General features: G+C 38.6%; 1 protein-coding gene across 2 annotated transcripts; it reads left to right on the forward strand.

Moving 5' to 3' along the window:
- Window positions 1-616: 616 nt before the first annotated feature.
- On the forward strand, window positions 617-12,254 carry e2f5 (E2F transcription factor 5). 2 transcript variants are annotated; one of them, XM_044221066.1, is made up of 9 exons: window positions 617-707; window positions 786-921; window positions 2,631-2,740; window positions 3,077-3,238; window positions 3,800-3,908; window positions 5,878-6,199; window positions 10,239-10,376; window positions 10,652-10,690; window positions 11,239-12,254. In XM_044221066.1, exons 2-9 carry the CDS (start codon window positions 793-795, stop codon window positions 11,313-11,315), a joined length of 1,086 nt encoding a protein of 361 aa, XP_044077001.1. In that variant the 5' UTR covers window positions 617-707; window positions 786-792; the 3' UTR covers window positions 11,316-12,254. The 2 variants fall into 2 exon arrangements, with proteins under 2 accessions (XP_044077001.1, XP_044077003.1); XM_044221068.1 differs by lacking the exons at window positions 617-707; window positions 786-921 and adding an exon at window positions 1,043-1,174.
- The last annotated feature ends 2,638 nt before the right edge of the window (window positions 12,255-14,892 follow it).

A 14,892-nucleotide genomic window follows, 5' to 3' on the forward strand; every position in this document is an offset into this window, starting at 1 on the left:
TATAGATAACAAAATTGTGTTAACACAAATTCAAGATGAGAGCACAGGGTTGATGGGAAATACTACTACTACTACTACTAATAATAATAACTTATTTTCAAACGCATACAAAAATATACAATACATTTTGTGTCACAAAAAATGGGGAAAAAACAGACTGAAATACGATTTAAAAAATACAAATCAGAGATTTTAAAACGAATAAAAGTAATAGTATGAGGTTTTTGTTTCAGTTATGAAAAAAACTAAATTGTGACTAGAGAATGGACAAATGGACCTCAGTTTAATCTTTAAATGTCCTAAATCAAAATTATGGGATAGTAAGTTCAAATTTTCAAAAACAATTGACCTAATTTGTCTAAATACTGTCATACTTAGCATTAGTACGTGATAGTAAAGACTTAGCTGCTATCTCAACATTTTGATGCAAGAGTCTTATACTTTTGACTTAGTATCAGAATTTTGACATCCCATGAGCATTTTTTTTTTTTTTTTACTTGCTTTACTTTTCATTCTACATTTATTTTTCCGGCTTCCCTACAAACTCAGAACGAGGTTTAACTTATCAGTTCGTGTGTCCGGCTGGAAAGGGGAGGGCGGGGTCAGTAGATCGGGTGGCGTCGCGGGGCTGGGGGCACGAGCGGGACAAGGGTTGCCGTGGCAACTGTAACCTAACGTAACGTCCGTTGATTTAAAAAACCATACAGGTACCACCGTCGTCCTGTTTAGCAGTTGTAGTTAAACACGGGCGGCTGACTAAAAATAAGTAGCACTCTCTTTTATAGAAAGAAGATGGAGTTTGAGACGACGGAGACTGTACGCTCGACACCGAGTCGCCACGAGAAAAGTTTGGGGCTCCTCACAATGAAGTTTGTCAATCTGCTTCAAGAAGCTAAGGATGGCGTCCTTGATTTGAAAGTGGTCAGTGAAACGGAGAGCCCAGGGCTCGGTGTTGTTGTTTGTGGGTTGTAGCTTTGGGTGGAGGGGTATTAATCGGTGTTCCCTAGTGCCTCCTTCCAGACAGCAGTTGTGAACAAAAGGCTGTCAGTCACAAATGGAGCCAGTCAGGTGCATTGATTTGCTTAACAGGTGGACGTAGCTAGCCGCCATTACCCAGGTCTCCTCGTTTGTGTGTTCAATAACATCAACTCACAAGCAGCGAAAAGCTGAAATGGTAGGGGAACTACGTGTATAGCTACCAGTTTGCAGTCAAGTTGTTAATGGCAATAAACTAATTTATAATGTACATTAAAAGCGAGGCTAGGGGTCCCAAAATGTAATGTCTCGGATTACTGATCTCCCCCTTCTATGGGAGGCAGTCCCATTTAAGACCATGTTAATTATAATTGAGTGTAGGCCTGCATGAAGTATGGAGCCTCTTTTGAAATAACCCAAGTAGAAGTAATCAAATCAGAGTGAAATTGAATTGCTAATTTTAATTTAGACTCTCCTGAGAGCCCTTTAATGACATCAGGGCGTCCCCAGAGGGCATTTGGGGAACCACTACACCACACCATATTTGTTAACAGTTTGACACCAGTCTGGCTGTCTAGCACACTGTCACCAGTTGTTTATTTCTACGGGTTATGACCAGGGCAACCGAAGAGTGATACATCGTTTTATTTTTTGTTTTTAGGGCCCTGAGGAGGTAAAATTATCAAGGAAAAATAGCAAAGATTGTCTTTAAAAAAATAAAAGTGGGATGTCCTGACCCGCACATTGGAAACCAGTAGTTTACCTTTTTTAAAGTCATTATACCAGTTAGAGCTGCAACAATAAGTGGATTGACAGAAAATTAATTGGCAACTATTTTGATAATCAAATCCTCTGGTTCCAGCTTCTCCAATGTGAGGAGTTGCTGCTTTTCTCTGTTTTATATTTTAGTAAGACAAAACAAGACATTTGAAGATGTCGCCTTTGACTGAGAAACTGGGCTGGACGTTTCTCACAGTTTTCTGATGTTTTATAGACTAAGCAATAATCAAGAAGATGATTGACTGATTAATTGATAATGAAAATAGTCATTAGTTGCAGTATTCGTGTTTCCTTCCTGCTATCCCTCAAATGATTCTGTTTTCTTATGGCTGTCTGCTATCAGCTACTATTAAGCTCTAGAAATTAAGAGTAACTCGTGACACTTTTAACCCCTTCCTCTCAAATATTAAGGTTGTGATAGACTTTGTTGTACCATCTACCTAACTGCCTTCAGTGTTTTGACTTGTGGATGTATCTTTGCCAAATCTACCTGAAGTGTCTTCCACAAATCTACCTACTTTTCATCACAGTGATAAGTAGTTTTCCCTCTCTTCTTGCGCGCCAAAGCTGGGTAATGTTTACACAGCAGGCTGCTCAGACCCTTTCCCTCCTCCTTCCTCCTCTGCTATTGTATAACTGTCCTCTTCTGCCAAGGGGTTTTATTTGCTGTTTGTACAGCTTAATTGACCAAATCCTTCATTTGTTGGCTTTGCTCGAATATCTTTTTTTTCACCTCAAGAAGTGTTTGCCACAGAAATTTTGGGTTTCCTATTAATGCCTGTTTAAAGTGTCTGTGATGTATCTTGTCAACAAGGGTTTACATTAAGCTGCCACTGAGTAAGACCCTTTATGGAAATGTCTGTCTGAATAAACAGGCTGCAGACAGCTTGGCAGTGAAGCAGAAGAGGAGGATATACGACATCACCAACGTACTTGAAGGAGTGGGGTTGATCGAGAAGAAAAACAAGAACATAATCCAGTGGAGGTTTGAAAAAACTATTTTCATATTTTAGAATCAGTGAAATATTTACTTTCTTACTGACATTTTTAATAGCCTTAAATATCTTTGCACTTTTGAATGTTGTCGTGAACATTTTTAGAGCACTAGCTATTCTACTGTCCACAAAACGTAGCATCTTTCTCACCTTCCACCATCATCATCTCATCTTTCCACCATCCAAAAATTCTTTATGCTTTTAGCAGCCAAATCAATCATGCCAAAATGGCTGATATAGAGCAAATACTGACTGGTAATTGTAAAACATTACTAGTATGACTTATGTTCATGCTTTCTTTTCTCATCTGTCTTCCTCGGGTCCAGGGGAGAGAACTCAGGCAGCCAAACACAGGAGGTGGTGGAGCAGGTAAAGGTTTTAAAGGCCCAAATCTCTGAGCTGGAGGCCCAAGAGAAAGAGCTGGACAACCAGAAGGCATGGCTAGAGGAGAACATCAAACACCTTAACCACGATCCCATCACCAGCACATATCCTTTTATGCCATCTGGCACTAAATGGAGATGTTAATCTATGTGTAACTATTTTCTTGACACATCCTTTTCTGTAATATTGAGTGCACAAACTGCAATTTTGTTTTAACACATCATGTTGAGGCAAGTTGAATGTGGTCACACCCCCATTGCTACAAAAAGCAACTTACTGTTGGACGGAAAATATTAAGTGTAAAAACATTTACTACTACTTTACGTTTGATGTCATTCCAGTGAAATGTCACTTGGTGTGTTTTGTATTCTTGATTCTTTTTGTCTCTCTCTACAGTTTGTAATTCTAGTCCTCTTGGGGCCCCATTTATTCATTTCATAGGGAAAAGAATGCCTGCTTGATCCTTTTAACATTGTTTGCTTATTGAACAGAGTAAATGCTATAAAGGGAGGATTATAAATATAATTGCTATTGTCAGTCTCTTGTGAAATCATAGCCAGGCAAATCCTGACTTGCACAATGCTGACAGTCTTGTTTTTCCAGTTTATTGTCTCCATTTTCCTCCCATAAGTAATCCTGCTCCTGTTTCCTTAACACCTCTCCACTTATAAATTTGTGACACATGAAGACATCTGCAGTGCCTTCAGCGGAGACACTCTTCTTGCTGTAGTGGCTCCTGCTGGAACTCAGCTGGAGGTACCTCTACCTGAAATGGTTGGTCACTTCTTACAAGCTTTCTTTATTGATTGGGATACAGAAAAAAATCTGCACTATGTTAATGGTAATAGTTACCAGAAAGACAAGGATTCACCATATTTATTCCTTTATTAAGATAAGGCTTTATTGATCTCCCAGAGGGGAAATTCAGGTGTTGCAACAGCACAAGGACAGAAATAAGTACAGATAAATAGAAGAAGTTAAAATTAAATAATTAGAAGTATATAAAATAAAGAATGCAGGCTAATGTAATAATAAGTTTCCTGTGGCATGTGAAGTCTAACTGGAAATGGAAAACACTCTTGCCAATAAGGCACAGGGCTCTCAACACATTTGGCTGCTTGTTCTGTACACGCTGGCGTGTATATTTTTTGGCGTCTATATACATTGATCAACGTAGTGTCATTAACTGATGCAAAACCACACAGTGCGATGTAAAGATTAGGGAGACAATTTTCAAACTTATAAAGTGCGAAGTTTAGCTTCATGTGATACCTGCATAGGATTTCTTGAGTGAGGCACTCCAGAGGTGCTGTACTTAAGCCTAGATTCATTAACATCCTAATCTGAATGACTTCTCCTTCTCTGTAAAGAAATTAAACCTGCGGCCACTTGGGGGCAGCAGAAACAAGCTGTGAACACAACACACATTTCACCTTTTCAGCTAATATGGCAAACTTGTTAGCAAAAAGTTGCCCATTTAAACATGCAGCAGATATGGAGTAACATAAGTGTTCATGTGGAGTTGTGTTTCTGGCCACCTTTCTTCTTTTCCTTTCGGCTGTTCCCTTTCAGGGGTCGCCACAGTGAATCATGTGCCTCCATCTAACCCTGTCCTCTGCATCCTCTTCACTCACACCAATTAACTTCATGTCCTCTCTCACTACATCCATAAATCTCCTCTTTGGTCTTCCTCTAGACCTCCTGCCTGGCAGCTCCAACCTCAGCATCCTTCTACCAATATATTCACAGTCTCTCCTCTGAACATGTCCAAACACCTCAATCTGGCCTCTCTGACTTTATCTCCGAAACATCTAACATGAGCTGTCCCTCTGATGTACTCATTCCTGATCCTGTCCGTCCTCGTCACTCCCAAAGAGAACCTCAACATCTTAAGCTCTGCTACCTCTCTGCCTCTTGTCTTTTCTTCAGTGCCACTGTCTCTAAGCTGTACAACATCGCTGATCTCACCACCGTCTTGAACACCTTTCCTTTCATTCTTGCTGATACTCTTTTATCACACAACACACCTGACACTTTTCTCCACCCGTTCCAACCTGCTTGCACTCGCCTCTTTTCCACAGTCTCCATTGCTCTGAACCATTGACCCTAAGTACTTAAAGTCCTGCACCTTCTTCACCTCCGCTCCCTGTAACCTCATCGTTCCACCTGGGTCCCTCTCATTGACACACATGTATTCTGTCTTACTGCGGCTAAGCTTCATTCCTCTGTTTTCCAGAGCAGACCTCCATCTCTCTAGATTTTCCTCCACCTGGTCCCTGCTCTCACTACAAATCACACCTTTATTAATGTTAATCCAATATTCACTCTCTTTTAGCTCTGTGTTTGGTCTCTACCAACTCCTGAGGGAAATATCTGGCTCTTTAGCTGCTCAGTGCTCCACTATGTTCACCAGCTAGTTGCTAACTGTGTCTGTCTGCCGTTTGGTGCTGAGCAGGTAGTGTACAGTGAATTTTTAGAGCTTTTCCATTGGAAACAGATGCAGCTGGAAATTGTGCTATGAGAGCAGTGTAAGCTGTAAAACCAGAAAATGAGCTGAAAGATGCTAAAAAACTCCTTAGAACTGAGGGAAACTACAATATTGTGTGATCAGTTTCTGTGTGTTTATCACTACAAAGACCCTGTTAACATACAAGTTGGCAATTGGTGGTCAATTGTGTATATAAAAAAATTATTATAGCCTCTGTAATGACGATAAACTTATTTCCATATTGCTGCTCTGTAGGGCCAGAGTGGTCAAAAGAAGTACCAGGTGAACCTACGCAGCCACTCAGCTCCCATCCAGGTCATGCTCATCAATAGGGATTCAGACTCCACAATACCTGTGGTCTTCTCTGTTCCGCCCACTGACGACATCTGTCCAATGCCAACTCCACCCAGCACCCCCGCCAGCCTGCAGAGGTTCCCTCTCTCGACGTCTGTGTACTCCACCTCCAACACCACCTCCTCCTACTGCAGCCAGGACTCTCTCTGCTCAGACCACCAGATGGTGCTGCCAGAACATGAAGTGCTGACGCCATCGTCCACCCCTCCTGATGTACAGATGGGTAAGGACAGGAGAATTTTAATGCTTACTAAGTTCCTCTAGAAAACCACCACATACAATTGTTACTGACCTTTTAATAGCTTCTCTTAGGTTCCAGTGAACAAAAATTATAAGACAAAACCTTGGCTTTACGCACATTTTTAGTATGCTGTAATAACAGAAAGGATTAATGAATTAAAGGTCATATGTCAAACAATAGTAAAAAACAGGCATCACAAAAAATGAATCCCTTACACATCAAATAAACAGTGGCCAATTCAGAAAAGTTAGCTTTACAATAACCCCAAAGTACTGTTACAGTTTCATTTTTCTTTCTCAAATCCTCCGCCATGATCTAGCTGAAATAACATCCTCCACCCCATGAGTCAGAAGATGTTACTCCCACTTGTAGCTGCCAATTATCAGTGATATTGGCTGGATTCACTGGGTGTTTCAGTTTAAATAAAAGCAGAAATAGCAGAAAGAAATCACACCCTGTGTAGACTTATGTACCAAATGCCACTGATGATAGCGGCCACCGAAACAAGCCTACTAGACATATAGACACATAGAGTCGCCACTTAATTGGGTCCACATAGCTAAAACTAATGCAGCAGTTTAACACAACAGCCCTGCAATAAATCCTAGGTTATAATGTTGTTTTAATGTTTGTTAAAACTGTTTTAGAGAGGTGTCTTAACCTCTCTAAAACACCCTTATATAGTTATTTCAGAGCCTGTAGTTTGTGGTGCTGTTGAGTTACAGTGGCATATTTGCTATTTCCAGCTTTCGTTTTTTACTATAAAGGCCCTATACACTTACACTGATTAGACCTCTTCTCATGACTGTGTGGGGGTGTACAGACTTTGCCTGACTGACCTTTCCCTCACTCTGCTCTTGCACCTATTGAGGTGAGACAAACTTGCACCTTCATAATTTTTTCATTGAGGTAAGTGACCTCTTGTAATTTCCAGCATAGCTTCACCTAACTTCTATCTGAGCATGGGCTAGTCAGCCAGAATAAGTGAAAACATCTGGGTGGGTGTGCAGGGCCTTTTTAAAACCATCGTCAGGAGCAGGTAGAGGTGTTAAGCTCCAGTCAGACCAAAATTCGCCTGGTGAAATTTGCTTGTGTGTTCTGGCCAAAAGCAGGGGGGACAGGAAATCATGTAGGTAGGGTTGTAAACATAACCTGCAGGAGCTAGCATGGCTTGTGGGCTAACTACAGCAGTCAACAAAGTTGTAAATTATACAGCTTCTTATCAAACATTTTGGCCATGGCCATTAATCTCTGTCAGTGTCCTTGTACTCACTACAGACAAGCAGCATGCTTCCTTCTCTCCTGCTTGTATTATTTTGCCGGGCAGTTATTAAACAAGAATATAAGCAAACAATATTTCCTGAATGAGAAATCAATCCCATCCTCTTTCCTTCAAACTGGCTGGAGTTCACTTTGAATTGGAGAAAAGGAGGCAGGTCAGTTTGTGTCAGGAAGCAAATGTGTCTCGCCCGGTACCGCATAGAAATGAAGCAAATTTATGTCAAACTGCACCATTGGGGAAACAACAGCTAATGAATAATTGGTGTGGAAATTAATTCCTCAGTTGCAACTTTCTGTAAGATTAAACTTTCAACACCTAATGCTCTCAGTGTTATATGCTGCTGTCCTTTTTTTGTGTAACTCTTTCTAAATGTCAGAGGGTCTTGAACTGTATTACATTATACTGAGAGGAAAATGTTTGAGGGTGGACTATATTAGAAACCCTTCCAGTATAAAGCAGTATAACAGTATAACAGCTTCCAAAATGACCATCATGAATCACATTGAAACACCATTCAACAAAAACTGAACATCACAATCTTCTAGTATTTATTGCAGGGATGTTGTATTAGACTGCATTAGTTTTAGCACTGGTGTAGTTAATAAACTGGCAACTGAGTGTATACAGAGGTTTTTCAAATCTTGTTTTTTGTGTGTGTGTGATAATACAATTGCAAACAAAGTCACTATTCAAAACTCTGTGTTGCATTCAAATCCCATGTACAAGAACTGAAAGAATTGCATTGCTGAGCTGTGTTGTCAGGAAATCAAATCCCAAAGACGTAAGAAAACACCACCGTTACTAAGCGAATCATGTGAGTTTGGTTGATTATTGCTTTGAAAGGTTTGCTGTCTATCAGCTGACTCAGAAATATCAGATGTCCTCATGTCCTCTCATGCAAGAACAGAAAACATTTCAAAATAGTCACTGCTTGCATCTATAATACCATGTGACCATAGTATAACTTGAAGAGAAAATAAAAGCACTGAGTCAGTCATAATGGCTTATGTCTCAAGCAAGTTTTAAAGTCTCAGGAAGTCCAGTTAAAATAAACCACAACCAATGGTTGTCTGGACCATAGGGAAAGAAACAGTTTTATTTGCATTACAAACATAAAACTACTAAGATACTGTATGGATACAAGTAATAGATATGGTGACAAATGCCAATACATTAAAAATATTGTTTGAACTTTGTGAACCCAATGTTTTGAATACCTACAATTCTTCCTCTCCATGAAATCAGAATATACAGCAGACAAAACTTGAATGAGGAGGGTTACAACCTCTCCTTTCATAAGCCTTTTCTTTCCTTTCCATTAACCTTAACTTGTAAATGTTCTGTCTAGTTTCTTCTGTATGTACGATTTCTAGAAACCTTCCACAACACTTCTAGTGGTAAGAAAACAACATTAGCGCAAGACAGGCCTCAAGGTTCCTCTACTGACAGTTATGTCAGTCTGTAATTTGATCTTTGCATGTTTTTGCAACATGGATTTTGATTGTAATAATTTGTGGATAGATTGCAGATTTGCAGGATTGTAATATGATGTGGAGGAGACATCTTGTATTTATATCACATGACACCCTGCATTGCCCATGTCTATGTCTAGTCTCTTCATGTCATGGGATGAGACTAGACATCGATTTTTCCTGTGTAGGAGACTTACAGCATGTGTTAAAGAAAAATCACTTCCTCATCCAGATCTAGATTTATAAGAAAGGGATTAGTCACTGTTGCCGTAAGTGTGTAAGCATAGATAAAACTGAGTAACATGCTCTCACATTGTAAAAGAGAAACCCACTCAAATGTTCCTTCCAGAAAAAATGAGGAATCAACACAACAGTACCACAGTAGATATTTACTAAACAATTTTTACATTTGGAAACTATGACAAACCAAACATATTGCGTGTTTATACAATGGCTTGGCCAAGAGAGAGCCTGGGTTTAGAGATGCTGGTAGGTGCATTATTTTACCTTTAGACAGAGCCAGATAAAAATAACAATTTACAGGGATTTCTGTGTGGGACTATTACCTGGCCAGGTGCAGTGACTCCCTGGAGTCTTTATACTAAGCTAAGCTAACCAGGTGCTGGCTGTCACTTCATATTTACCAGACAGATGTGAGAGTGGTATCAGTCTTCTCATCTAACTCTCAGCAACAAAGTAAATAAGCACATTTCCCAAAACGTTGTAACTCTTGGCTGAATTCAAATGTCTGGACTTCAGCGCACTTGCAGACCCACTTGCTTGGGGTGCAGACTTCACCAGACTTTGCTCGGAAAATTACAGATAATCCATAGTGATATGGATGCGACGATGTAAAATATTAATAATACGCCCCATATATATTTTTGAACCCATTTGCTTTTTTCATTTTCGTTGTATACCGGTAAGTTCATTGATGTAGGAAGGTTTGATATCTCACATACAGTGTCAGGATCCTTAGTTGAGGGTTTAAAGTTAATGTGATAGTGTCAAGGGAAAACTTTACTGTGCATACTGATCATATCTGTTATGGCTACCATGTAATGCAGAAGACCTGCACATGTCATGCATTAGTTGCCAGTATACCATTAGGAGCCGTTCAGAAAAATACTTGTGAAATTAGTTACAGGGTTAATTTCAATTCATCAGGTCCAGATAACTAAACCCTGTAATGTTGCAGGTTTCATTTTCTTAAAGGGGCTTTATTTTAAACTAGGTATTCTTGTTGCACCTCCCATGCTCCCTGCAGAGTGTCACAGTCAGTCAGCAGCAGTGTTGGAGCAACATCAGATGGACCTGGTGGGCCCAGAGTTCCAGTCTGTGCTGGACGTGAGCAGCCTGCTGAAGCTCAACGCTACTGGAGACCACATGAAGGACGACAGAGAGGGTAAGGCAGAGTTTATTCTGTAATTGCATCCAGCAGTGAAGCTCGGGGGCAGTTTTAATGTTTGCTTCACATTCGTTTCGGTTATGGTTCTGTAAAGGCTTTAAGATCTAAGCTTGCTTTTATTCAGAGTTTTGATCCCAAGATTTATTACTTGGACTGGTGAGAGAAACTGGCTGAATAGTATACTGATATTTTGATATACTACTATATCTAGCTTTGGTGGTTATGAATTGATAGTTGCTGTGAAATAGAGACATGTTTTAATTCTCTTGTAGGAGCTGTTGACCTGATTGATGAGCTAATGTCTACTGATGGTAAGCATCTTAAAACCCAACTTAACTTACCTTTTATAAAGGAAGAATTGTGTCAAATATTTGCAATTACCGTATATTTAAAAAGGTAATCAACAAAAACTAAGCGGTGCTTTGAACTTAATGCTAATGTTAGCATGCTAACATGCTCACAGTGACAATGCTAACATGCTGTTGTTGCATGATGTTTTGCAGGTATAATGTTTACCATGTTCAACATCTTAGTTGAGGTCAAGGAGTCGTGTTAGCATGCTATCATTGCTTATGATAATCCATTTAAAAGATGCTGAGTATAAGTGAAAAATTTGACCTGCTGGTGGCGCTAGAAGAAAAGTCAGGGGATCACTGAAGTCAGTAGGACCCATCTTCTGAGCACCAACAAAATATTTAACAAATTTCATGTCAATCCAATCAATAGTTTTTCAGATATTTTGGTCTGGACCAAAATGTCTGAGTTATGCCACTAGCTAAAAATCTACACTTGTCTGGCTTTGTCTTATTCATGTTTTACAGTATTTTCTTCTCGTTAATGCTCCACTCTCGTCACGCAGGTATAGACTACAGCTTCAACCTGGATGACAATGAGGGAGTGTGTGACCTGTTTGATGTGCAGATCTTCAATTACTGATGGCTAACAGCGCCTCTGTTGTTCGCTTATACAATCTCGGGAACCACTTTTTGCCTCTCTAAAGATGCTTCAAACATACCTCTTCCTATTTTTGTTATAATTGCACAGCTGATACTTAAACATGCCCACATTAGACTTCACCGCTGTCTGCCAGACAACTTTACTGTACTGGTCTTTTGCCCTCAGCCAGCACAAAAAAAAGTGCCTGAGTTAATTTACAATAAGATATTTATGTAACCATGAGTCATTCTGTGTCCATTGGGGTTTTTAACAGTTTACTGGGTAAATATTTACATTCCAGAGAAATTAGTTGGCAAATCCTTCAGCCTCCTCCTGCACTTTTTGCATGTATCTTTGTATTTTTCCACATCCAGTGGAAAGCCTGATACTTGAAGACAACTGTTTTACTTTCAGTTGGGATTGTAGGGTATGTAAGTAACTTTCTTTACATGGAAAGCATATTGTATAAAAACCTAACCAATTCCATAGTTACATTTCATAAAATGGCATATTGTATTTAATGAGTGAATGTTTTGGTTACGTTTTGTAACCTTGTTCTCATGTGAAAATGCCAGAAAGTTTTCTTTTCTAAATTATTGTGACACTGCCGTACTAGGCCTCTTGAGTTTTGTTTAAAAAAAAAAAAAATCTTTATAATTACGGTTATATATTTGAATAACTAATTTTTTACTTAATTTAAGAAAAAATTATTCTCGGATCTAGTTTGTTGAAACTGTAGCTGGTTGACTGCCTTAATTGTAATTTAAAATGTGAATTAGCCATATTTCTGATCTGAAATATCAGATGTTAAAGAGCCTTAAGTGGCATTTTTGTATATTTATCGTTTTCTTTGATTACAAGATTTCTTGTTTTTTTGTTACATTTTGTTGTTTATTTGCACATTTTTGAAAGTTTTTCAATAAATGGGTTTAATGTCAACTTGCAAACTTTTCTTTTCTGAAAGTAATGATCGTTTAATTTGAAAATATAAAATCACAAATTACTTCAACATGTACCAACTTTTGTTATGTTGTGTAAGAGAGTTTGGGAGTTTGTCAAGGTTATCTTAAACCACACAGCAGGCTCTGTTAATCACATATTATATAACAGTTTCTTTTTTGGTTGAGTAAAATGTTTTATTCAGTTATCAGATGGCAAACCTCAGTCAAATGGTTTCCACATGAGACGGCACATATTCCAGAGCATGACCTGCGGCATTCCTTGATAAACCATCACTTGCTTTGTACCAGCTGGGAAACAGGAAGACAACTAAAAAACATATTCAAATTAAAATGTTTTTAAAATATAATCTATGAGGAAATTCTAACATGCCGTGAACACTCAACGTGTTTACATTTTGTCTGAGATTAATGTCATGACAAACCACAGCATATGTTTAACAGGAAAAAGTAACACTAGAAATGCAAAACATTTTTAACCTATGTAGTGCTGTGTTTATGTCTAATTTACAATTGGAGACAATGTTTTTATTTGCTACTATTGACAGGCTGACAAACCCCCCATTGTCAGTAGTTCCTTAACTTTTATCCACTAAGTCAGAATTTTTCTCATTCTTTACTGACGGAATTCAGAAAATTAAACAAGCTCCTCCATATCAAGTATTGGTCCACTTAAAACCAATTCAATTGGCATGACACAATTTGATCCTATCAGCTGTATAACCATGGAAGAAATTGTGCAACATCAGAAATCCTCCTCCTGCTGTTATGATGTTCTAAATGCAGGCTTTTTTACTGCATGGCATCAGATCTTCTGCAAATAGTCCCTGACCCTGAGAACTGCAGTTATTAAGCCACTCTTTAAAAAACCAAAAAAAACCAAAAAGAATAATCTAGACTCACTAATGAACAATTACAGGCCCATATCAAACCTCCCATTTTAAGTGAAATCTTTGAAAAGGCTGTTTCTCAACAGCTTAACACCTTCTTGGCCTTAAACAATAGTTTTGATGTGTTCCAGTCTGGATTTTGACAACGCCACAGCACAGAGACTGCTCTTATTAAGGTCTCCATTCTCTCCCTGTTCAACATCTACATGCTCCCACTAGCTCAGATTATGGAAAACAACAAAATATCTTAGTAATTATGCACAACACACAGATTTCTATAACAATATGGTCCCATACAAGCACAAGAGTAAGTGCATTCAACAAATCAGTGATTGGATGGGCCACACTTTCCTCCAGTTAAACAAAGATAAAACAGAAATATCTGTCTTTGGACCCAAAGAAGAACTGTCTTTTTTATATTGTCTTGTGTTTCTTTTATGTCTTTAATTAATACCCTTTTGTAAGTAAAGCACTTTAAACTTCCTTGTTGTTGAAAGGTGCTGTACAAATAAACTTGTCCTGACTTTTGAACAAGGGTTTGTTGTAACCAGTTTGCAAAGGGCAAGCAAAATAACACTGACTAGCACTGTGTGCTATTACTGGACTTTTCACCAGTGTACGACTAAATGTTTGAATGTATGCCACCCCAGTGTTAAACAAAAACCTAAAATAAGATTTGCAACTATCAAGAGGATGACAGTCTTTCCATCATCAACTCGTAAAAAGGTTACTAGAAGTTGTCAGTCTGTTGTGCAGACTGTGAAGTATGTGTGCAGTAAATGTGTCTCAGGAATTCAGGAAACAACAAAGCCACACCACCAGTGCAAAAATGCTCTCTGATGGATGGTTTGATATGTGTTATCTTTTCATTTTCAGGAAATCAAGGTAATCTTGAGCAGACAAATAAAATACATGATAAGAAAGTGCGTAGTTCAACTGGAATGATATTTGAGATCCAAAATCATGCTTCCTCGCTTTCAGCAGGGCAGGCATGTGTAGTACATCTGGTTCAAAGCATGTGCAGATGTGTAACATTAAGTAGATCAGGAGTATTAGGTTGATTACAATTTAAACAAGGATTAATTCAAACAAGATGTGGTTACAAAGTTGTTTTTCTGCTAAAGAGCAAAATTCCAGCTGCATAGTTTCACAAGTAGATCTTTCATTCGTAGCTGTGTAGTGCGTAATGAAGAGTATCAAGTTCAAGCATTAACAGCTGGAAAAGTGTTGAATGTTTCTTGTGAAATCCTGTTATCTCATAGATCTGGATAAACTAAACACAACCAGATTCAAGCTTGTGAGCCATCCTGCAAAGGATGTTTTTGATTCTCTAGAACTTTTTTTCTGTATAACAAGTTTAAGTCAAAGTTCAAAACATTCATTGTCATGCCTACTATAAAAAATACATTTGAAATTAAATACTGTTTCATCTGGGTACAAAAACTAAGGAGACATTGAACAAAAAAGCCAAATTCAATTTTAGCCACACCAGCTGTGGTCGTTTTGTCGGTTCTTCACTTTGGTCATGACGGAAATATCTCCACTCTCAACTATTGGATGGATTGCCATAAATTTGGTTCAGACATTCATGTCCCACTCAGGATAAATTGGAATAAATTTAGTGATCCCCTCACTTTTCCTCTTGATCAGGTCAAAAATGTTATCTGCCCAATACTTTAGTTGATGACCAAATACCTGCAAAACTAGCAACATTCCCATCAACCTCAA

The sequence above is a fragment of the Siniperca chuatsi genome, linkage group LG13, assembly GCF_020085105.1.
Source record: "Siniperca chuatsi isolate FFG_IHB_CAS linkage group LG13, ASM2008510v1, whole genome shotgun sequence".
In the NCBI taxonomy this organism is placed as follows: domain Eukaryota; kingdom Metazoa; phylum Chordata; class Actinopteri; order Centrarchiformes; family Sinipercidae; genus Siniperca; species Siniperca chuatsi.